Source organism: Oryx dammah, unplaced genomic scaffold (assembly GCF_014754425.2).
Source record: "Oryx dammah isolate SB20612 unplaced genomic scaffold, SCBI_Odam_1.1 HiC_scaffold_23, whole genome shotgun sequence".
In the NCBI taxonomy this organism is placed as follows: domain Eukaryota; kingdom Metazoa; phylum Chordata; class Mammalia; order Artiodactyla; family Bovidae; genus Oryx; species Oryx dammah.
The window spans coordinates 77,516,566-77,540,485 of NW_024070207.1; the positions used below are offsets into that span (position 1 = coordinate 77,516,566).

Here is a 23,920-nt window from a genome sequence, read left to right on the forward strand (position 1 = left end):
AATAGCTCAGGCTTTATGAGCGCTAGTTGTTCAGTGCCCTTACAACTCAGCTCTGCATGAAAGCAGTCACAGACAAAATGAGTGAGTAGAGTGTATGCCACTAAAACTTTATTTACAAAAACAACCAGTAGACTGGATTTGATCCAGGGGCCACTGTAATTTGTCCATCTCTGTTTTAAATGAAGTTGGAGAGGAATAGCTTCCACCCAGAACAGAACCTCTCTGTGTGGGAAAGAAACAAACTAAGAACAGGCCCATACTGCATTCTTCTACTAATGGACAACACTTTTAAAAGTATGAAACGAGATGAGCTCAGCCAGTTAATCTTTTTATTTTGATTTTTGTTAAAAAAAAAAAAAGGAAAGAAAAAGGCTTTGAGAGAAATGTGTTAAATATCAGTAAAGGGCAGGAAAACATGTAGCTAGCTTTACAATATCAATCTAAACATATACACAAAGGCAAACATTAAGTAAAATGCTAGGGAGAGGGAACACATTGGGGGCCTAACTCCAGTTTTCTTTATTGCACATAAAGGTTGCTGATAACTCCGTCTTCACATTTTCACAGTTAGACATGTTTTAATATTATTTTATATAACATGTTTATATAACACACTATGTTAATTTTATAAAACCACCAGTTTGCTACTATTGAATGGAAGTAAAAGACAAAAATTTCCCCAATTACAGTATGGAGGCTCTCTATAAAAAATTCCCCTGAAGGTCACATCAGACCTTATTAAATTCATCCTAGTCTATTTAAAAAACTGCTTTTCAGCTATTAAATGAATCTTGGTGACCTCCCCATTTAATCATTTTAATGGACATAGTAAAACTTCCTAAGTAAGAAATACCAGATGTATTTTATGTAAAAAACAAACCTAAGTGACCCTACTGTGAAGTCATACTTTTGAATGAGTGATTTCAGTGACAGATTCCAAACCCATAGACTTAACACCCACATGACTGAAAAACTACCCCATTGCTTCTCCAAAGCTCACAGCTGGAATACCATAACTAAAGTCGACCCCCAAATGTCCATGCAGTTAAGACACTCACCCACTGACACTGGGATCTTAACTTGTTTGAAGTGCTTTAGACAGCAGATGTAGAGTTCTTCATGATGTTTCCAAGTCCTTTTCCATCTGAGTTCCTCCAACACATACAGGCCCACCCAGATAATTTTCCACTGGCCAAAAGTCGAGCTGACCGTGACACTTGGCAGTTCTGTGAAGCTTTTCGGAAAGGTGGCCATCGGGGTAAGAAAGTAACCTCTCCTAAGTGCTCTTGTGTCTATTTCAGACCTTTTCAAAGGGCAGCAGAACAGGCAGCCCTCCTTGTCATTTTCTCCAAGGGTCATGTAGCAGAAAACTGGCTGCCTGTGTGTGCCATGTAGGCCATGGTTAGAGTATACCCTGCTTACAAAAATAAAACATCAAAAACTTTGGTTTTGCTCTTTACAACTTCTGCTAGCACTGGCTGACAAATGGGTTTGTTAATTTACAGAAGCTCTGCTTATGAAACTCAGAACTGGAAGAAAAATGGTTTATTTCTAGGTTTTGTTTTGGAAGGATTGTCAAAGAGCCTACTTGCTTTTCCTCATTAGACACTAGCACTGGTTTCCAGAATACTTCTCTGTAGATTGTTCTTATTAGGTTTTAGAAAGAGGGGAGGTCTTTTCAGGTATCCACATGGTGAAAGCAGCATTCAGGCGGGTTGTTTCTAAACTGTAAGTTTTGGTCACGAAATGCCCTCAATTTACTGTACCTGTATCAGAATGCAGCAATTGACACTGGTGAGTCAGATTGTCAGTTAAAAACACAGAAGGGATCAGAATTCAATGACAGTATTTGACAGACTAGCTCCTTCACTGACTCACCCACAGAAGCAACATCAAAAAGCAACCCTGAAACCTGTCAAGTGCCCCATTTCTGAAGCAGAAAAAGAAGTCATCTAGTTACTGAATCAGCAAGCTGACTTTCGTGATGCCCTCAGTCCAGGTTCCAATTTATAGCAGAAGGGAAAATCAGCTTTCTGATCCACCTCTTAGAGCTCACAATGGGTGCCAAGGTAGGTTTCCAAAAGGATGACTCCCCCACAATGAGTTGCTTGTTTGCCCTGCCAGCAATTTCACCTAAGTGCATCAGCAGTGTTTCTATATTTAGAAATCATTTTGTTCACATTAGATAGCTGACATGAAAACATTAACTTCCGCTGAGGACAAACAAAGGGGGAGCTATGATGGGGCTTGGGCATGTGTGCGTGAAACAGACTTCTGTTTTTGAAACAAACATTACTTGTTTGCCCTAGACTGAAATGTTCATGGATAGCTGAGAGAACATTTTTTCAGGTTTTCTACAGAAACATTTGTTGACTAAACCATGGAGGACATTTTTAGGTCTAGAGAACACAGCCTCAAGAGCTCCTTGCTGTTTACTTGATGAAACATTTGATGTCACAGTGTGATTTTTGGCTGCAGGACATCAATGCTTGTTTTTCTGGTCATTCCAATAAGTACCCTGATGGCCAGAGTCCATTTAATCACATATGCCCTTCCTATGCCTGTTTCCTAGGAAGAAATACAGCCTTCTTTAAATTCCAAATTTCCTTCTTTAGTTCAATTCTCCTTGTAGTCCTCAAAAAGAGCATGAAAAGGATTTGCAGGTGGTTTTGTCTTTCCTCTGTTGGTGCTATACAAAAGTTTGCATCTCCTTAATTACCTGCCACTGACACCACTGCCACATCAGACAGCAGATTGATCACAACTTTCCAAGTAATATGGTTACTTTGCTCTGGCAATGAATAGGTCCATTCTTATTTTGAGGAGTCCAGCATGGATGCAGGCATGAGTACAAGCGAAATGTGAAGAGAAAATTCACTTGACTGTGAAAGGGACTATTAATATAATATCAGGTTAAACTGCAAAGATAGCGTCTCAGAAACTGTCACATTTGACTAGTCAGCAGTCCAGTTAAGACAAAACCCCCTTTCCGCCCAACAAATGGGAGCAAAGATGACAATTTTTAATCTCCCCCATACATACACTCTAGTCACCCATCTCTCCCTCTCATGCTCTAAGATTTTCAAAAGTGACCTTCTCAGTTGTACTTTACAAAGTATGTTCTTGACTTCTGCAAAGATTATTAGCATGAAACTCTCACAACTACCCTGTTTTGCTGATCAACCCTGTTTGTTCCACATGACTAACAATTTAAAATGTTCTTTCCTAGACCATTTCTTTAAGGTTCCAAATAGGGTCCACTGCAAGTTCTAGACTAGAGGCTCTCAATCCTAGCTGCACATTAGAATTCTTGAGGATCCACAACAAAACATGGCAGCCAGGCACCAACCTACTGAATCTGAATCTCTGAGGGTAGGGCCTTGGCTTCAGTATTTGTAAAAACTGGCCAAGTAATCTTAATGTGCAGCCAGGTATGAGAACCTGTGCTCTAGAGCTTTTGACTACTGAAATGCACCCCCCCAACCCAGAACAAACATGTTTCTAAGATGACTTGGGATCACCCTCTCTTGGGGGAACTTTCTTTAGATGGCTGCACCATTACTTAGCAGTTTCGATCTGATTTCTGCCAGACTGGCAGCAAATACTTGGCCTTAAGTGAAGAGGTTTCAGCCTTTGTGGCACATTACTTTTTTGTCACTCAGCATAGGCAGGATACTTCTGAGAGGTGGAAGTTTTTTAATAAGTGAACTCACTTCCTAGGACCCCTGGTAAAGTCAGGATTAATCTCCACATCTTGCAAACAAAAATTAGGACCACAGGTCAGTGACTTAATGATTCACTGAATGAAAAAAATCTAACCAAATAACTACAAATCTAGCTAAGTTTTGGGCTCAGCAAATCTCCGTTTACTTATATTTAAAGTATAGAATAAAATGTTTGCAGTGGAGAGTACAAAGCCTGTGAAAGTGAAGTCATGTCCAACTCTTTGCGACCCCATAGACTGTAGCCTACCAGGCTCCTCTGTCCATGGGATTTTCCAGGCAATAGTACTGGAGTGGGTTGCCATTTCCCTCTCCAGGGGATCTTCCCAACCCAAGGTTTGAACCTGCGTCTCCTGCATTGTAGACAGGTGCTTTACCGTCTGAGCCACCAGGGAAGTCCTTGGTGGACCATAAAATCAAAATGGACTTTAGATACAAAGGAAAGAAGGGAATAAAAATGATTCATTTATATTATGTTGAATCATATGAAACTGCCATTTCTGTTTTCTTAAATGGTTGAAAATCAGCAATTTCATATGACTAAGCCTAATAATTTTTCCTAGTTTGCACAATTTATCAATTCAAAATCAAAGTGTCAAGCAATGTCTTATTTAAAAATTATGTCAGCTAAAAAGATTAAATGATTGATTTCATTATGAGTGTCTTAGACTGAAATGGGCCAATATTTTGTCTGCCATAATAAGAAAAAATGCCCACATTTTATGAAAGCATTTTTTTTAGAAATTGGGTTTTCAAATAGGCTATCACTGAAGCATAGGAAGACTTGCTAGCCTAGTTTCTAAGAGTTCTTTCAGTATTTCACTACTACAGGTGTGGGCAGGTGAAATAGCTCATCCATAAAGAACCCAAACTCTTGACAAAAACCTAAATTTTAAACCACACTTACACATTAAGTTGGTACAAGGCTCCCCAGATACCATGAAAATGGCCCTTCTCTACATGGCATTCAATGTCAAGACATCCAGACTCTCAAGCTATCTACAATAGTCGACAGAACCTTCCAACCTTCCACCAGGTTGAATAATGCTTAACTCTCCATTGACTCACCTCTGATTCCTCATGTGGCCACTGAAATCTCATGCATTTATGAACTCAGAATTTGGAATTCTACTCAGTCATTAGAATACTATCTTGTATTTTCTTTGCAGTTAATTTTGTTTGCAGTGAGATTTCTTCCCTCTGAATACTAGCCTGTTGCCTCTTAGGCTTCTTGCGGCTTTCTCTTTCATAGATAAGACTGCATCCCACAAATTGTGGTGTTATTTCTAAAGCCACAGTAAAACCCAATCCTATTCATTATTTCCCAGGCAGTCAGCTCATATGGAATACCTTGAGAACTTACAGATTTTTGCAGTGATATCACCATCAGTTTCTAAACAGTTTCTCCTGTACTCAGATTAGTTAAAAACAACAGTATAACACTATTTTGCCTTTGGTTTCAAACATTCCAGTAACTTCTTCCTTATGGAGATTTCCAGAGAAGGAATTGGAATTCATTCCTCCATGTTGAAATGTTCATGGACATATTTTCCAGTCTTCAGTCTAGAATAAACACAGGGAGTCAAAAAGGGGCAGGAATCCTGATAGGAGGGTGCAGTCACACAACCTCGTTGCTAGAGCCTCCAGTCAAATTGCTTTCTCATGTTTTCTGTCCATTTAACACCAGTTTCTCACAGTCCTTGGAGGTCTAATAGCAACTGCCATCCTTCACAATCTTAGCCTGTTCTCTCCTTGTATGCCAATAGCCAATGAAACCTACACCGCTGTGTCTGGATACGAAGCCTCTCCTGGGAGGAACCCCCACCACCTGCCACACCTTGTTCAGATCTGCAGGTGAATGAATGAAGACAGCGTTAAAGCATGCTATTTGTTTAACTCTGAACAGTGCACTACAATGTGAAAAAAGTGGGAATAGGTCTGCATTTGCCTTGATTTAGAGACACTTTCACCCTACCAGCTGCATCTTGGCTGAAATTTTAAATAAGATATCTTCAGACCCCAATAAAACAGAAGTGTTAGTTCCATTCAGTCAAGGCCCCATCTCAACAATGCTGGGGCTTGCAGCCATCCTCAACCCGCCAGTGGGTCCTCCCCCACCCCATCACTCAGGGCTCTGGGCGGGAAGGCGCACACTATCCTCCAGGGGGAACACCAGGCGGGTGCCCCGGCTGGAAACCTTTTGGTCTCCCATTCCCAGGTCTCGCTCCAGCACCTCCTCAGAGCTGCTCTTCATTCTCCGACCACCCTCGAGGCTCATGGAGGCCGTGTGGGAACCTGACGAGCCGTTCGCAGTCACTGTGCTATCCCCGAAGGTCAAGGTGAGGTCGCCCTCGGTCAGGATGAAATCAGAGTCTTCCTCTCTCAGTGGCTCTTGGTTCTGAAAAGTGCAGCAAACAACAGCAACATCATCAACCACATCAGCCACAAATGGGAGACCAATATCTTCCTGGGCCAAAGCCAGCCCCAACTCCTTCTCTGAAAATGGGGATCATAAAACTGGCCTGCCTTGAGCCCCTAGTGTGATGACTGGGTGTAAACTCTAGAGTGCTAGCTCATGTAAGACTATTGCTGAACCAGGACTTTGAAGACCAGTGAGTAGTTCTGATTTTAAATGCCTGATAGCATAGGGACAAAAAGTAACAGAAGGGAAGAAAAGGTGATTAGTCTGGATTTTCAGCCTCTCTTGTGGCTCAGTGGTGAAGAATTCTCCTGCAATGCAGGAGATACGAGTTTGATCCCTGGGTTGGGAAAATCCCCTGGAGAAGGGAATGACAACTCATTCCAGTATTCTTGCCTAGAGAATCACATGGACAGAGGAGCCTGGCAGGCTACAGTCCATGGGGTCGTAAAAGAGTCTGACATGACTGAGCGACCAACACTTTCACTTTCAACCCAACAAGAAACGAACAGGTAAGGTCCTCAGGTGAACCTGCAAATTAGATTTTGGGTCTTCTCTTTTCTGGGAAAGTATTCTGGGAGGTGGGGTGGGCTCCTGCTCTACACAAACCATCCTAAACCCATCTGGTTTACATTTAAATTGTTCTTTGTCCTACTAAGCAATTGAGGAAGAGGATCAGCCTTAATTAGGATTTCCTTCCCATCCTCACAGAAACATCCTAATGGGAAGGAAGCCCTCAGGTAGATGAAGTGAGGGACTGAGAGGGAGGGGACATTTTCTTGAGCATCTATTGTCCACCTGTCACAAATGTCACAAAAGCTCTCATTTGATCCCTGCCCCTTCCCTGTGAAGGGCGCACACACTCAGGTCACAGAGAAGAAAACTGGAGAGACCTCATGGGATCTGCCCGAGGTTGTCCGGCTGCTTGGAAACAAGTTAGGATTTATGCTGCCAGTAAACGGGTTCTTCCCACAAAAAGGATGTGAAAAATTACCCCATTGGGGATCAGGACTGGCAGGCATCTCATGCTAAGCAGTGGTGGTAACAGAACAGACAAGGCTGAGTAAAGCAGACTAAATTAGCCAAGTGGCAGCCACTTGAAACTATAAGACTACGGGGAGAGCATCAGGAAGCTGCGTGGGGTCAGACACAACCTTTCACCCTCTGGATGGTTTTACAAGCAAAGTGAGGGGTGGTGCACTCCCTGCACTGCCGCCCACCTCCCACCCACCCTGCAAGGCCATCAAATACTGGGAACATCTTCCTTAAATGGCAAACACATGGTTCCAAGCTGCTCCAGGTAAATGGTTCTTTCTTTCCTATTTCCAACCTACCTTCAAAGCACATCGGAAATCCTTTGGCCTCTGCCTGAGAGGGTCTCCTTGGTGCAGAATGCCAAATCTGCCTCCCTGACAGCCACGTGGTTCCCACTCAGCCAGAGGTTCAGTCACACTCCCGTGTTCAGGCCTGGGATCCTCATTTATGTGAGTAACCACCAAACAGTACTGACCTCCCTCCTCTTCCTGGCACCCTTCCTTGAGCTGCTGACCTCATAGGAAAGTGAAAAGTGTTAGTCGCTCAGTTGTGTTTGACTCTCTGTGACTCGATAGATTCCCTGGTGGCTAAGAGGTAAAGAATTTGCCTGCAACACAGGAGACTTGGGTTCGATCCCTTAGTTGGGAAGATCCCCTGGAGATGGGAATGGCTACCCACTCTAGTATTCTTGCCTGTAAAATTTCATGGACAGAGGAGTCTGGTGGGCTATAGTCCATGGGGACACAAAGAGTTGGACACAACTGAGCATGCCACTCTGTGACTCAGTGGACTATAGTCCACCAGGTTCCTCCATCCATGGGATTCTCCAGACAAGAATACTGGAGTGGGTTGCCATTCCCTTCTCCAGGGGATCTTCCCAGCCCAGGGACTGAACCCACGTCTCCTGCATTGCAAGCAGATTCTGTACCATCTGAGCCACCAAGACCTCATATAGGAGATGTCTGTTAAATGCACTGACCCAGGGAAGACCCTTGGGTTCTGCCTGCCTCACCTCTCCTATCCTGGCCCAGCTCTGGGCATGTACTGGTGACAAGCACATGCTTGTTTTCTGCATTGTTTCTTAGTGACGTTGGGTTCTCCACTCTCCACAGCATCACCCCACTTAACCAGGGCTTTTAACAGCCAAGCACACGAGTCCTCTTGCCTTCTACCTCCAGTCCTCACTGGAATGAGGCAGGGTACCAATGTACAGTTCAATAAAAATCCTCTAGTCAGGCAAAGTATAATTCTAAAACTCACTCTAACCTGCCCCATTCCCCCATCTCCATTAGTCGTTCACAGAGTCCTGAACCCCCAGCTGCTCTGTGATGGTTTCTTTAGCAACAGATGGCATCATGTTCCCTGTTTTAGCATGCTCCATTTCTCCCATTCATACACGCGCTAAGTAATGTTTTTGTTTATTTCTGTCAGAATCTCTCCCAGGGCTCCTTAGCTCCCAGTGTTCAGGAGGAGACTCTCCTGGCACATATTTTGCTATTTTGAGGTTTGGAGTCACGTGGAGACAGAGGAACACAGACAGAACGTGCACGGGGAATTCCGCAAATGGAGCCAAGCCACCCCCTCAGCAGCACAGAGCTCCTCAATGGGAGCCCCGGGATGGCCCACCCTGACCCCTCACAGTGGGAAGCAGGGCCAAAGTTCACCGACAGGAGGAAACAAGACTGGATGGTGACCCATTCCACAATGAAACCCCCAAGCCCAGACAAACAGTACCCTGGGAACGGTCACTCAGAAACAGGGATGCAGTAAAAACCAGTGGAGGATTTCCAGATTGATGCTTAAGGAATGTTCTATGCATATGATAAAGCCATCCCACCCCCTCTAATTCCAGATGACAGGATCAACAAATTTTTGTTCAGCTAAGGTTTGGGTAATTACATAACTAGCTTTCCAGTGAGGGCTGCTCTGGAAATGTGACCAAATAACCCTGCAGACAACTGCAAACAAGAGCGTTTGTGGTAATTTGTGCATTTAAATAGCCACAGGTGGTGCTAGTGGTAAAGAACCTACTTGCCAACACAGGAGATGAAAGAGACATGGGTTCGTTCCCTGGGTCAGGAAGATCCCCTGGAGGAGAGTATGGCAACCCACTCCAGTATTCTTGCCTGGAGAGTCCATGGTATTCTGGTGGGATTCTGGTGAGCCTGGTGGGCTACAGTCCATGGGGTCACAAATAGTTGGACACAACTGAAGCAACTTACCACACATGCACATTTTCATTAAGTGGAAGAACACTGTTTTCTAGGCAGTTCTCAAACCTAAATTTTGTTTAGAGTAAGTACAAATAAGGAATAATGAAAACTATCCATATCTCCCAAAGAACCTCGGTTAAGTATAAAATGTCCTACAAGAGATGGGGGAGGGCTACCCAACAGTGTGTCAAACATTCAAAAGAATGGCTCATCTGAGGCCCTCAGCCGGTACTCCACTCCACTCTGTCACCTCTGACTTTCTCAGTTAAAATTCCAAAGACTTTCTGCTTTCACTTTCTCAGCAGCAGGCCTCTCCATGTCTGGAGCTGAGACCTCAGTCAGGACCCCAGCCCCAGGCAGTAGTGGCAGTATGGAGGGTGGTTCTAACCTGCAGAACAAGTCACCCCATCTTGGGTTGGATGTGGGGAGTCCACAGCCTAAACATGACCCCAGGAAGCAAACCTTGGGCAAAATCTTGAAGTGTTGAGGGGAGCACTTTCAATTTAAGTGCCTGGAAGTATATGGAGTTTACTCTGAGGTGTGAGGCAATAGCTGGTTAAGTTTCCAATTAGATAAGATCTATATGAAGTTTTAATAGTGGGTGAGTTATTTTACTATTACAGAGACATGAAAAGTGACCCTTATAAAAATGAAGAAAGAATGAAGACTTTAGAAACTGCTTAAGAGACACTAGAGCTGGAAGGCCAAGACACAAGGAAGCCCAGTGAAACAAAATCAGTGTGATCAGTCAGAGCTTTTTTTTGAGCTTCTTAAGCAGAAGAGATCAGGACACCAAGTCCTGATCTTCCTGAACTTCCCTTTGTTTCTGATGAACACATCCAAATGACCCACACTGTCACTTTACACAGCAAACTAAGCAAAGTATTCCACACTCAAATAAAAGATTTATTAAATAAAATGGGATGGGAAATCATAAAACTAACTTTTGAATCTATTGGTCTGTATCCTTCCAACATAAAAGATTATCTAGGCTCATATTCCATTAAAAACTCACCACAAGCATTAAAAATCACTTGACAAAACCAAAGGGAAATGGTGCTCTCAGCATCCGACCCATTTTTTTTTTTTTGTAATTTAAAAACAGTTTATCAGAGGTGGCACAGGAATTTCATTTTTTATGAGGAGGGGCTGGGGAAGCTGGAAGGCTCAACTGTCTTTAGGTAAAGGAGACATTGATGCTGTTCTCTGCCATGTTTGGTGGCAACTGAAAGCAAAGGCCATGGCAGAAATGCAGTATTACCATGGCAACTCGGCCATGCTGTACTTACCTCATATACCTGGGGACTGGTTAGACACTGAGCGAGCAAACCACACCAGGCTGGGAGGGTGGTGGTTAATGGGGGGCCACTGTGTGTGAGGATGGGCTTCAAGTAACTTTAAAAAAGAGAATTAAGGAAAACTGCCTGCAAAGAAAACACACACCCAACAAAATGTGTTCAGTAATCCCAAGGAGTAAATCATCTGGCATTCTACCCCTCTTTCCCCCATTTTACCAATATAATACAGAAAGTATGGTACTTGTAGTCTGCAAATATCTGAATCCAAGAATAAACTATAGCCCATCATCCTTAAGTGTTAACCGTTAAGTTTCAGGTTGCCAGTTCCCCATTTTCAGTTAAAAATACTTGATTAAAATACCTTTCTCTCTTCTTTGTTATGGTGAATGAGAATTTTGGTTTTGATCAGCCTTCCAGCTCTTGACACACAACGAGCTCATGTTTTGGAAACAGGAAATTGTGTAGCTGGAATGGAGATGTTACAGCACCTGGGTCCCCTTTGCTCAGAAGTCACACAGTGGAAATGTTTGAGGTGGACAGGAACTTAGAGGACAAGGCAAAAGGGCTTCCCGAAGGTCACTCAGACCTCAATCTCCCACCTTCCCATACTAGACTATTCTCCCCTCTACCTGCTGCCTCTCTCCCAGATTCTCTCCAGTCTCTCCACCTTGGTATCACTGGCATCATGGACCAGATCACTTTTGCTGTGGGGACTGTCCTGCATTGTAGGATGACTAGCAGCAACTCTGGCCTCTACTCACTAGATGCCAGGAGGACCCTCAACCCCTCCCTTAGGTGTGACTACAAAAACGTCTCCTGACATTGCCCAATGTCCCCCGAGGAGAAAACTTGTCCTCGATTGAGCCCCCTGCTCTAACACAAACGTCAACTCTTCTGTGGGAATTGGCTCAGGGTTTACCAGTCTATGGATATGTGTGCTGTCAAATGCATAGTCCTGTGTTGGAAGCACTGTGAAGCATGTATCACTTTATGATGGAGGTGGGACCATTTCTGATATCCCCAGTGTAAGTAAGCAATGGGAAAAGGTAGAGACCAACAGGATCAGCTCAGATACAGGAATGGCCAAGAGACTTTAAAGGCAGATGGGGAGTCACAGCTATACTCAAGAATATGACTGTTCCAAGCACCAGCACTTCCTGTCTTCATTCAGAGCAGCAGGAGAGAGAAAATGTTGCTCTACACTCTGCTTATTTAACTTATATGCAGAGTACATCATGAGAAATGCTGGGCTAGAGGAAGCACAAGCTGGAATCAAGACTGACAGGAGAAATATCAATAACCTCAGATATGCAGATGACACCACCCTTATGGCAGAATGTGAAGAGGAACTAAAAAGGCTCTTGATGAAAGTGAAAGAGGAGAGTGAAAAAGTTGGCTTAAAGCTCAACATTCAGAAAACGAAGATCATGGCATCTGGTCCCATCACTTCATGGGAAATAGATGGAGAAACAGTGTTAAACTTTATTTTTCTGGGCTCCAAAATCACTGCAGATGGTGATTACAGTCATGAAATTAAAAGACGCTTACTCCTTGGAAGGAAAGTTATGACCAACCTAGACAGCATGTTCAAAAGGAGAGACATTACTTTGCCAACAAAGGTCCGTCTAGTCAAGGCTATGGTTTTTCCAGTGGTCATGTATGGATGTGAGAGTTGACTGTGAAGAAAGCTGAGTGCTGAAGAATTGATGCTTTTGAACTGTGGTATTGGAGAAGACTCTTGAGAATCCCTTGGACTGCAAGGAGATCCAACCAGTCCATCCTAAAGGAGATCAGTCCTGGGTGTTCATTGGAAGGAGTGATGCTAAAGCTGAAACTCCAATACTTTGGCCACCTGATGCAAAGAGCTGACTTATTGGAAAAGACCCTGATGCTGGGAAAGATTGAGGGTGGGAGGAGAAGGGGACAACAGAGGATGAGATGGTTGGATGGCATCACCGACTTGACAGACATGAGTTTGGGTAGACTCCGGGAGTTGGTGATGGACAGGGAGGCCTGGCATGCTGCAGTTCATCGGGTCGCAAGGAGTCAGACACTAGTGAGCAACTGAACTGAACTGAACCAGAGGAGATGGAAGGGCGACCCTGGGGTAAACTTCTGGCTGGGAATTACTCACCAAAGGAAGATGTGTGGGCTCTGCTGGGACTCATAAACAGAACAAGCTCCCTCTGCCTGCTCTCCTTATTCCTAGAAAGAGCCCCTTTAGGCCTATCAGTTTTTTTGTGTTTTCACCTCAGAAGCTGTCATTGGCTGGATTCGCAGAATGACTAATATAAGAGTCCCAGAGAAGCTGGAGGTTACCTTTGACTTCCCTGTCTTGGGCAATTCAAAGACAAGCTGCCTCTTCCCAAACATAAAAGGCCATCTAAGAAGTTTTTTTAAAAGGGGAAAAATATCTGCAGATTTAAATATTCAAGTTGTTGGAAGGGCAAAAATGAAATATCAAACCTCTCTCCCACCCAGTCTTTCTGGCAATTTACCATTACAACTTTACAGAATACATTTTTTGCCTATTTCCTGATTTATGCACTGTAGTCAGAAGCTTTTAAGAAGGATGGTAAATTTAATTCATTTACATTTCTGCCTCTTTTCAATTTTTTTCCCTAATTTTTATTATAATTAATTTTATACTTTAGATATTTAACATTTGTGTTCTGTAACTAATAAGCAAATCTCTGCTTTGTCTATGGATTGAGCCTAATGTTAATGACCAATAAGTAGCACTTATAATAATGCAATTTATGAATATTATTCACTATAACCAAGCAGAGTGGTTGGGACACTACCAAAGTAAATGTAATACAACGTCATTTAAACTCTGTCAGTAGAGAAAATTTGAGTATCCTGCAAAAAAAAATCTTTTAAAATTTCTTTTTGATTTTATTTCTTCTGGTTTATAACAAATCACTGCTTCTTCAATGGTGTCCCCTTAGCTGTATTTTGTTTTGTTTAATCCTTATATTACTTTTCCCCCTTCTCCCAGAGGCTTCATGGTGCTAAACTTTCTGAATTCTTGCATGTTTGAAAGCCACTGTTCTTTTTTATTTGATTAATAGTTTGGGTGTAGAATTCTAAGCTCAGAAAAATTTTTTCATCCTAGAACTTTCATTTTTTTGCCTATTTCCTGATTTATGCACTGTAGTCAGAAGCTTTTAAGAAGGATGGTAAATTTAATTCATTTACATTTCTGCCTCATTTCAATTTTTTTCATGGTTTCAATTTTGTTGATGGTTTCCCTTCTTGTGCTTGTGATATTTTTTAGTTTTATGTAGTCCACGTTTATTTTTGTTTTTGCTGCCTGTGCTTTTGATGTCAAAGACAAAAAAAAAAAATCAGTGCCAAAGATCAATGTCAAGGAGCTTTTCCCCTTTGTTTTCATCTAGGAGTTTTATGGATTAAGGTATTACACTTAAGTCTTTTAATCATTTTAAGTTGATTTTTGTGAGTTGTATAAGATGAAGTCCAGGTTCATTCTTTCACATGTGGATATCCAGTTTTCCCAACACCATTTATTGAAGAGACTGCCCTATTCCCATTGTGTATCCTTGCCTTGTTGTTCTTGCAAGGGTTTATTTTTGGGCTTCTTATTCTATTCCCTTGATCTGTGTGTCTGTTTTTATGTCATTGCCATACTTTTTTGATTACTGTACCTTTGTAATGTAATTTGAAATCAGGAAGTGTGATGCCTCTAGCTTTGTTCTTCCCTCAAAATTGCTTTAGCTATTCAGTGTCTTCTGTGGTTCCATACAAATTCTAGGATGGTTTTCCTATGAAAAATGCCATCAGAGTTTTGACAGAGACTGTACTGAACCTGAGGTTGCTTTGGGTAGTACAGACATTTTAACAATATTAATTCTTCCAATTCATGAACACAGGCATCTTTCCATTTACTTGTGTCTTCTTCAATTCTTTTATCAATGTTCTTTAATTTTCAATATAGAGATCTTCACCTCCTTGGTTAAATTTATTGCTAAGCATTTTATTGTTTCTGATGCTACTGTAATGGAATTGTTTTCTTAATTTCTTTTTTGGATAGTTCATTATTAGTATATAGAAATGCAACTGATCTTTGTATGCTGATAATATCTCCTGCAACTTTAATGATTTACTTTAAAAACTTTGAACAGTTTCTTGATACAATCTTTAGGGTTTTCTACATATGAGATCATGTCATCTGCAGAGACAATTTTACATCTTCCTTTCTGATTTATATGCATTTTATTTCTTTTTCTTGCTTAACTGCTCTGGTTAGAATTACCAGTACTGTGTTGAATAGATGTGGCAAGAGTACATACCCTGGCCTTGTTCCAGATCTGAGAGGAAAAGCTTTCAGTTTTTCACCACTAAGTATGATGTTAGCTGTGGATTTGCCATTGCTGCTGTTGTTTAGTCACTAAGTTGTGTCCAACTCTTTGTGACCCATGGACTGTAGCCTGCCAGGCTCCTCTGTCCATGGGATTTTCCAGGCAAGAATACTGGAATGGGTTGCCCTTTCCTTCTCATGGGGATCTTCCCCACCCAGGGATCCAACCCACGTCTCCTGCATTGGCAGGCAAGTTCTTTACCACTGAGCCACAGGGAAGTCCCAATGGCATGAGAGGAACTGGTAATTTTGTGTTTTGTGACCTGTTTGGTAATAGATGAGTGTACCTATTTTGTAATAACTCACTGAGAACTTATGATTTGTGTACTTTACTATATATATTCTTTATGTCAATACAAAATTTTAAACATTTTCAAAATCTGCAAAGACCATATATAAGCTACCTACCCCTTTGATCACTATGTCAATTTAAGAAACCATGAAGGTGTACCTTTTTGGTTTTTAATTCTCACCTGGGGCCAAGATAATTTACTAGAATAGAATCTGCCCTGCATGTAGTCCAGTGAAGGCAGGATCAGACTTGGCCAGATTTGGTCCAGCCAATAGGAATAATCCTTCCCACGTGAATTAACTGGCCAACCTCCACTTCCATTCTTGACCACAGCATGGTTCAAATGTAATTTTAACTAATTTACCTACATAGGCATATTTCCCTTGAATGCAAAGCTCTGAAAAGCCACATGAGTCTACCAGGCTATGGGCTGGCTACCCTAATGATGTGCACATTCCTCTTGGCTAGGGAGATGCTCGTTATGACTACCCATGATTGAATGACCATTGCATGTGTCCCAAGAGAGGACTGGGTGTATCTGTAGCAAGCACACATCTTTCCTTACTCATCAGAAGTCACACTGACAATACAACAAGAGAATTTCATCATCAGTGTTTCACAAATACAGGGAAGCCCCTTAAAAAGGATACTTGTGATCAAAGCTGTACCACAGCCTGAATAGCCATGCACTCTCCTGCTTTGTTCGGTTTCCTCTGGCAGAATCTGAACCATCCTAGGAACAAACAAGAAGACAGATATTTAGTTGCAGAGAGGGGGTTAATATAAGGGAGGAAAGCTTCCCTTTTAACCACAGTCTTTAGAGATTTGAGCTCAGAGTCAAACCTCCTGTATCACCAAAATTTCAAAGATATATCGGGAGGTAATATTTTAACACATTATTGATCAGAGATGTATTAACATTATAGACATTAGTTTCTGCAAAAAACCCCCCAGTCAATAATGTGTTAAAAGAAACTGAATAAATCCAAAGGTAGACCAATCAATCCCCAAAGAAAAAGGCTTGGTTATGTCGGGGGGTTAGATCAACTCAATGAAGCACACAATTTCTGAGTAATTTTCCTCAGGGTGCCTTTTGGCAGATTAATTATCCTAAAGTAGTCTAGATCCTAACAAGTCAAATTAATTTTTAGAGAATACTAAAGAAAGTATCTGTAAAACCAACTTTCCAGGCTCCTCACCCCGCCAAGCTGGCCTAGAGAAGTCACAGAGTTGAGTTTCCTAACAAACCAATCAAGGGTTCTTGGTGGTCCTTACCCAGCCAGGCAACTGCCTTGTGTTCCAAGCAGTCAGTAACTTGCCCTACCAGCTTTAGGAAGGTAAAGGTGATGGGCAGGGCAAAGGGAGCCAGAACCAGCATCTCTATTTTCTCTGCCCTCAAGTAGTACCTTCCTTTACTATTCTTCTCATGCCTTTCCAACTCAAACATCCCCATCATTTCATTTTCAAAAGAATTGGCAAAAATCAAACATTCATTTAAAGTTTAGGAAATCTGTTCTGTGCAAGTATTGTAAGCAGCACACTTAATATTAAAAAGTGGATGGATGGCAGAAATCTGAGGGCACTCCTGGGGTTCCATGTTGCTGGATGACAAGCTCTAGAAAGTACAGGCTGCTTGTGAAACGTAGCATCTTTATCATCTTCCTCTTGACTGTTCTAGGGGGAGGCAGCTCTACAAGTAAGGGGCAATGGACAACAACCAAATAAAAGTTGAGTCACAATTTCAAGTACGTATCAACAGTTCTAAATCTCAGTGGGTGTAAATTCTACCTATAGTAACAGATGCCAAGGATGAGTCAAAAATTTCTGAGAAGGTAACATATACACAAGTAGAGGCAGAGAAGTTAGCAAGCACTATTTACATTCCTAAAATTTCCAATGGCCAAGATGACTTTTAAAACAGAGTCCCCATGGTATTTGAGGAATGTTTAATAACCTGTATCTGGAGAAGGGCATGGCAACCCACTCGAATATTCTTGGCTAGAGAATCCCATGGACAGAGGAGCCTGGTGGGCTACAGTCCATAGGGTCACAAAGAGTCAGACACGACTGAAGTGACTTAACACAGTAACCAATATGGAAATGGCTCAGTTAAATGGGCCTGTCTGTGGATGAGGAAACAAAAAGTAGAGACTCTAGAGACCAATTTTATTTCACATTTTAATAAATTATGTGGGAGAAAGGGGGCGCAGAATGTCTCCATTTGTAGATAATGATCATTTCTTCAGCTAACTAATTGCTAGTCTAATAACAACTCTAGGGAGATCTCATAATACCACATGACTGAGTGGAAAAGTGGTAGATGACCATTTTGAGAGATGACTGTTTACAAAGAAATTAAATGCTTATTTATCAAGTGACAGGCTCTAAGTTCTTGGTTCTGTCTGTAGAATCTTACTAAAGACAAATCTAGCAAGATGATAAACATCTTCCGGAAGGATGCTATACACCATCAGGCATAAGGTAAGTTCCCAAAAGTCAGTTTTGTTTGCTTTCCCACTAAAACAACAATAAAAATGGAAAACCTCTATTCTGTTATCCTAACCTCTGCACCGTCAAACCACAATGCATTCTCATCACCTGTAACACTTAAGTTCTTGCCATCTCACCTCAAGGAAGCTACAGGAGACTGACTTATATAAGTAAGCCCCAAGAGGGACAATGAAAATGAGCAAAGCAAGGGAAACATTTCTTTCTGAAGGCAAATTAAGCAAATTTTTCCTCGACCTACAAAGAGATATGCCTGCAGTCCACAAATAAAGTGACTGCACAAATGTAAGACACTAAGAATCAACCCTGAAAGGTTACAAATTCAGGGCAAATAAAAGGTGCAGCTCTGCAACAGGGGTGTTAAACACCTCTCATTCCAAGAGAAGGGGCCAGAAGCATGGTTATCAGTTCAGTTCAGTTCAGTTCAGTCGCTCAGTCATGTCCGACTCTTTGCAACCCCATGAATCGCAGCATGCCAGGCCTCCCTGTCCATCACCAGCTCCTGGAGTTTACCCAAACTCATGTGCATCGAGTCGGTGATGCCATCCAGCTATCTCATCCTCTGTTGTCCCCTTCTCCTCCTGCCCCCAATCCCTCCTAACATCAGGGTCTTTTCCAATGAGTCAGCTCTTCGCATGAGGTGGCCAACGTGTTGGAGTTTCAGCCTCAGCATCAGTCCTTCCAATGAATACCCAGGACTGGTCTCCTTTAGGATGGACTGGTTGGATCTCCTTGCAGTCCAAGGGACTCTCAAGAGTCTTTTCCAGCACCACAGTTCAAAAGCATCAATTCTTCAGTGCTCAGCTTTCTTCACAGTCCAACTCTCACATCCATACATGACCACTGGAAAAACCATAGCCTTGACTAGACGGACCTTTGTTGGCAATGTCTCTGCTTTTCAATATGCTATCTAGGTTGGTCATAACTTTCCTTCCAAGGAGTAAGCGTCTTTTAATTTCATGACTGTAATCACCATCTGCAGTGATTTTGGAGCCCAAAAGAATAAAGTCTGACACAGTTTCCACATCTATTTCATGAAGTGATGGGACCAGATGATATGATCTTCATTTTCTGAATGTTGAGCTTTAAGCCAACTTTTTCACTCTCCTCTTTCACGTTCATCAAGAGGCTCTTAGTTCTCCACTTTCTGCCATAAGGGTGGTGTCATCTGCGTATCTGAGGTTATTGATATTTCTCCCAGCAATCTTGATTCCAGCTTGTGCTTCTTCCAGCCCAGTGTTTCTCATGATGTACTCTGCATATAAGTTAAATAAGCAGGGTGTCTGGGCAGGAAGAATTTGGATTCTTCCCCAAAGCCTCTGGGAAAATCAGGGAGGATCTGTGTGGAACAGGACTGATTTAAGTTGACCCAGAAGATGGCCAACAATTGTTTCCCAGCAAGATTTGGGTGGTGACCATGGACAAACTGGTGAGCCCTTGCTGCAGGCTCTGAGCCAGGGTCAGTATGGGTGCAGGTGATCCTAAAATATGTGGGGACTTGCTCTCACACCACATCCTCCTCAAAACCTCCATCCCCACCAGCAAACAAATGCCACCAGCTCTGCTTATCACCAAATTTTTGAGCATAAAACTATGAGTGGCTTTTCTCTTGCATTCATTAAGCACCTACTGTGTGCCAGGCCCCATGCTCAGTGCTGCCAAACACAAAGAGGAATGAGACCAGCCACTTGAGAAGCACATTTCCAGAGGAGGAGACAGACAGACCTATGTGTATGTGGTGAAGAAAAAGAAAGCAGGTTAAAGACCTGGGCAGTGGCCAAAGGTCCTATTTTGAAATAATTTTTCTAGAACTAATGAATAATGATTTCTGGGCGGAGTTATATTTCATTGCATTTTTATGGTTAAAGTATATATTTTTATGTTAAGGTCACTATAATAATAATAAGAGCTTATTTTTTTTTTCAGAGAGGTAGTAGAATACTGCCCTTCCCCTCAAAGATTTCTACATCCTAATCCCGGGAGCCTGAGTGTGTTATGTTACTTGGCAAAAGGGTCTTTGTGGATGGACTTAAGGTTTTCCAGGTGGGCCCAGTATAAATACATGGACCTTGATAAGTGGGCAGGGGGTGGGGTGGGCAAGAGAGTGATGTAGTGAGGGAAGAGGCAGGAGAGGTTCAGAGCATGACAGGGGCTTGCCCTGCTGGTGCTGGCTTTGAAGGTGGAGAGACCAAGAGTCAGGAAATGTGGGTACTTCTAGGAGCTAAGCTTGATTCCCGGCCAATGGCCAGCAAGGAAACAGGACCTCAGTCCTACAAATACATGGAAATGAATTCTACCAGCAACCTGCATGAGCCTGGTGATGGCGTCTCCCCCAGAGCCCAACCCCACAGATACCTTGATTTTGACACTGAGAAACCTGAAAGAGGGAAGCCAGTAGAGCTTACCAGACTTCTGACTCACAAACCTATAAGACTGTGTTGTTTTAAACCACTGAGTTTGTGGTAATTTGTTATAGCAGTGATAGCACACTAATGCAAAGTTAAAAAGTACATAGTTGATAACGATGGGGGCCAAGATTTCTCAGAAGGGCTAACACAGGGTTTAAAAACAGGGAATTAAGTGCTCAACTTTGGCCACTTGATGTGAAGAGCCAACTCATTGGAAAAGACCCTGGTGATGGGTAAGACTGAGGGCAGGAGGAGAAGGGGATGACAAAGGATGAGATGGTGGATGGCATCATCAACTCAAGGGACCTGAGTTTGAGCAAACTCCGGGAGACAGTGAAGGACAGGGAAGCCTGGCGTGCTGCAGTTCATGGGGTGGCAGAGTCAGACATGACTGAGCGACTGAACAAAGTGCTCTACACTGCCTTCACCAGGGCTTCTCAAACTGTAAACTGCACACAAACTTCTTGGGCCCTCTGCTAAAATGAAGATTCTGATTCTGCAGGTCTAGATGTGGCCTGACAGTCTGCATTTCTAACAAGCTCTCTGGTGATGCCCAGGTTGCCGTCCATGGGTACACTCGGAACAAGGGGGAGAGGCCTGTGGTACCTTGTGGAGAAGCAGACAAGACCCTCTACGATCTCGCTTCTGCCACTCTCTACCCTCATCCTTCATCACACTGTCACCAAGCCCTTAAGGAGAATGATTCATCTGTCTTGTTTGTAGATGTACTCCCAGAGCCTGAAAGAATGTCTGAAATATAACAGCTGCTCAATAAATATGTATCAAATGAATGAATAAATCAAGTTTGAACTTCTAAGAAAAAAAAAAAAGATAAGGAAACTGGGGGCCACGATGTGAGACAATCAAAAAAAGAAAAAGCGTCATGGGGAAAGGGGTCAGAGAATAGTAATCTGAGCAAAGGCACTTGAGCAACTGTTTTGAAGTTAAAGATGTAAGGGCCTGGCTATCAGATTTCAGCCTGGAAGGAAGCTGGGGGAAGGACCCAGAAACAAACAAATCCAACTTGCCCAGAAAGGTATATGTCAGTGCAATATCTGAGTTTTTGCAGTTTTCAGTCACACACACACAAGCACCACAAACACAGCAGTTTCCCTTCCTCCACATTCCACTAATATCCTGCTTGTGACCTTGTCCTGCGGAGATGACAGAGGCGGGATACATTCAGATTCATGCTCTGAGCTACTCCACATCGGCCGCATCAGTGAGCATGCTTTGTAAACTCAGGGAAGGAAATGAATGATGTGTCTGCCTGTCCGGCCAACATAAATCTCAGCTGTGTCTGGCATAAAACATTCCCTCTTGAATGGGTTGGGAGGCCACCCTCAAGCCCAGGCAGCTTGCCTCCAGCTGGGCTTGTTTTTGTTTTGGTTACAAAGTCACCAAGACCTCCGGAGAAACAAGGCAACAGAGTTTTTTGTTTTGTTTTGTTCTAATGAGTCAAACTTGCCAGGGACATGAAACTGAAGTCTATCCACAATATTCTTATGCTTCCCTCACCCAGAGCCAAAAGTTCTGGCCAACAGCTCCCTTCTTTCGCCCACATGAGCTAATATTCTGTGGTTCTGTAGCCATGACTCTGTTTATAACCTCAGGCTTCTAGCACTGGTGAGGAAAACGGTGCTCCTTATAAAAAGTGCTTTCCCATCAAATAGAACTTTTTTGTTTGCATGTTTGTTCATTTAGCAAGATCATTTAGAAATGAGGTAAAGAGAAGTGCCCTTTCTTTTCTAATGGGGAACAAACATCTGGACCTTCCCCATCTCTGATTTCAGTTTCGTGACAACACTGAGCATGTGACCTGGATCCAGTTCAGGGGAAGCTGCAAGAACCCAGGGTTTCACCCAAAAATGAGAAGCCCATTTACTTCTCTGTTTTACTGGTTTCTCATGACCACTGAGTGCTCCTAGCCCTATTGTTAATGGCTTATTGGAGCAACAAGGTCAGGCCAGGAGGACGTGGAGAAATGAGGCCCTTTCTGCACGAGGGCATGAGTCATTTTTCAGAATGTGACCTGAGAAACCATGCTTGAAGTTCACCTTTCTTCCCCCATCTGACAGAAAGACTCAAAATGCCAAAAGGCCTTCTGCATAATATGTATGAGGCTTAGAAGGCGGCCAGTTAAAGGGAAGGTGTGACACAGCTCCTGACTAGGGCCAGCTGAAGGGGCACCACTGGGAGTGCAGCAGAAGTGACCGTCACATGTGTGATCAAAACTGGCCCAAAAGATGGCATCCCAGGCTCACCCTGGGGCTAGGGGCGCTACCTGAGTACTGATGGACTAAATGCACTGCCAAAACCCTTAGCACTTAGGATGCACCGCTTTTTAAACATTTCCACAGCAAGTCTGTTAGTAAATCTAGCTACAAGCCCAGTGTCTCTGAGAGATACAGTAAGTTTAGCTGCTGCTGCTGCTGCTAAGTCACTTCAGTCGTGTCCGACTCTGTGCGACCCCATAGATGGCAGCCCCTCAGGCTCCCTGTCCCTGGGATTCTCCAGGCAAAAACGAGGGAGTGGGTTGCCATTTCCTTCTCCAATGCATGAGAGTGAAAAGTGAAAGTGAAGTCACTCAGTTGTGTCCGACTCTTTGCGACCCTATGGACTGCAGCCTACCAGGCTTCTCCGCCCATGGGATTTTCCAGGCAAGAGTACTGGAGTGGGTTGCCATTGCCTTCTCCAAAGTTCAGCTACACGGAATCAATCAAACCATTTCACATATTTCCTTTGAGAGATGCTTAAGTCCAGAGGCAGGAGCAATTGAAAACAGCAAAAGGGCGGGCAGGGGGGTGGTGGGTTAAGGGTGTTGACTGGTTTGGAACTGTTAAGATGAAATTGCCCCAAGCCCTGGCTATCTAGCTGGCAGTGACCTGCTTTTCTTACAAAATTAATCTTGACTAGCCACAGGTGTAGGCAGGATGTGGTGTATCCTACCACAGCCATTATTTTCCTTTCAGTGAAATAAGGATGTCCATTATGGATTTCACCCAGCTTTCCTCAGATCCAAGTTTGGAGATACCCAAACTGTTAGATTCTAAGTTAGCTGCAAGAGGCACAGTTCCTGAACTCCTACTTTCTAAAGTCCTTAAAGTGAAAGTGAAAGCATTAGTTGCTCAGTTGTGTCCAACTCTTTGTGACCCTATGGACTGTAACCTGCCAGGCTCCTCTGTCCATGGGATTTCCCAGACAAGAATATTGGAGTGGGTCACCATGCCCTCCTCCAGGGGATCTTCCTGACCAAGGTATTGAACCCCCGTCTCCTGCATTGCAGGGAGATTCTTTACTATCTGAACCACCAGGGACTTAAAGCTCTAGTCAAATAGCAACTTTTCCAAAGGAACTTCTCATTGAAACCACACATTCCCAAGTGGCACAATGGCCAATTCTAATATAGTCGCAAAGGTCTTCTGGAGCACCATTAAAGTGGGCACCAAATCTCCAATGAAGCTCACTGAAAGTTCATCCCAAAATGCCTCGAACTTTCAGAGGTCTCTTATGGGGCCTCAACCGAAGAATGGCCCATCAGGCTGTGACCACCCTCACAGAGAAAGACCTCAGAGAAAGCTGTGGTGGCATCCCTGGGCCCAACACAGCACCACATTTTGTGAGACTTGTTAAAATCTGATGTG

General features: G+C 43.1%; 2 protein-coding genes across 3 annotated transcripts in view; one reads left to right on the forward strand and one right to left on the reverse strand.

Moving 5' to 3' along the window:
* CHST7 (carbohydrate sulfotransferase 7) overlaps positions 1 to 23,920 on the forward strand; it is a 76,459-nt gene that overhangs the window by 27,057 nt on the left and 25,482 nt on the right. The gene's annotated exons all lie outside the window — the stretch shown is intronic.
* Positions 94 to 23,920, reverse strand: part of SLC9A7 (solute carrier family 9 member A7) — a 175,401-nt gene continuing 151,574 nt past the window's right edge. For both annotated transcript variants that reach the window (XM_040265778.1, XM_040265777.1), the window contains 3 exons: positions 16,011 to 16,093; positions 10,679 to 10,784; positions 94 to 6,120 (listed from right to left, as the gene is read on the reverse strand). In XM_040265778.1, coding sequence (XP_040121712.1) covers positions 5,845 to 6,120; positions 10,679 to 10,784; positions 16,011 to 16,093 — 465 coding nt within the window. In that variant the 3' untranslated portion in view covers positions 94 to 5,844. The remainder of the gene's footprint in view (positions 6,121 to 10,678; positions 10,785 to 16,010; positions 16,094 to 23,920) is intronic.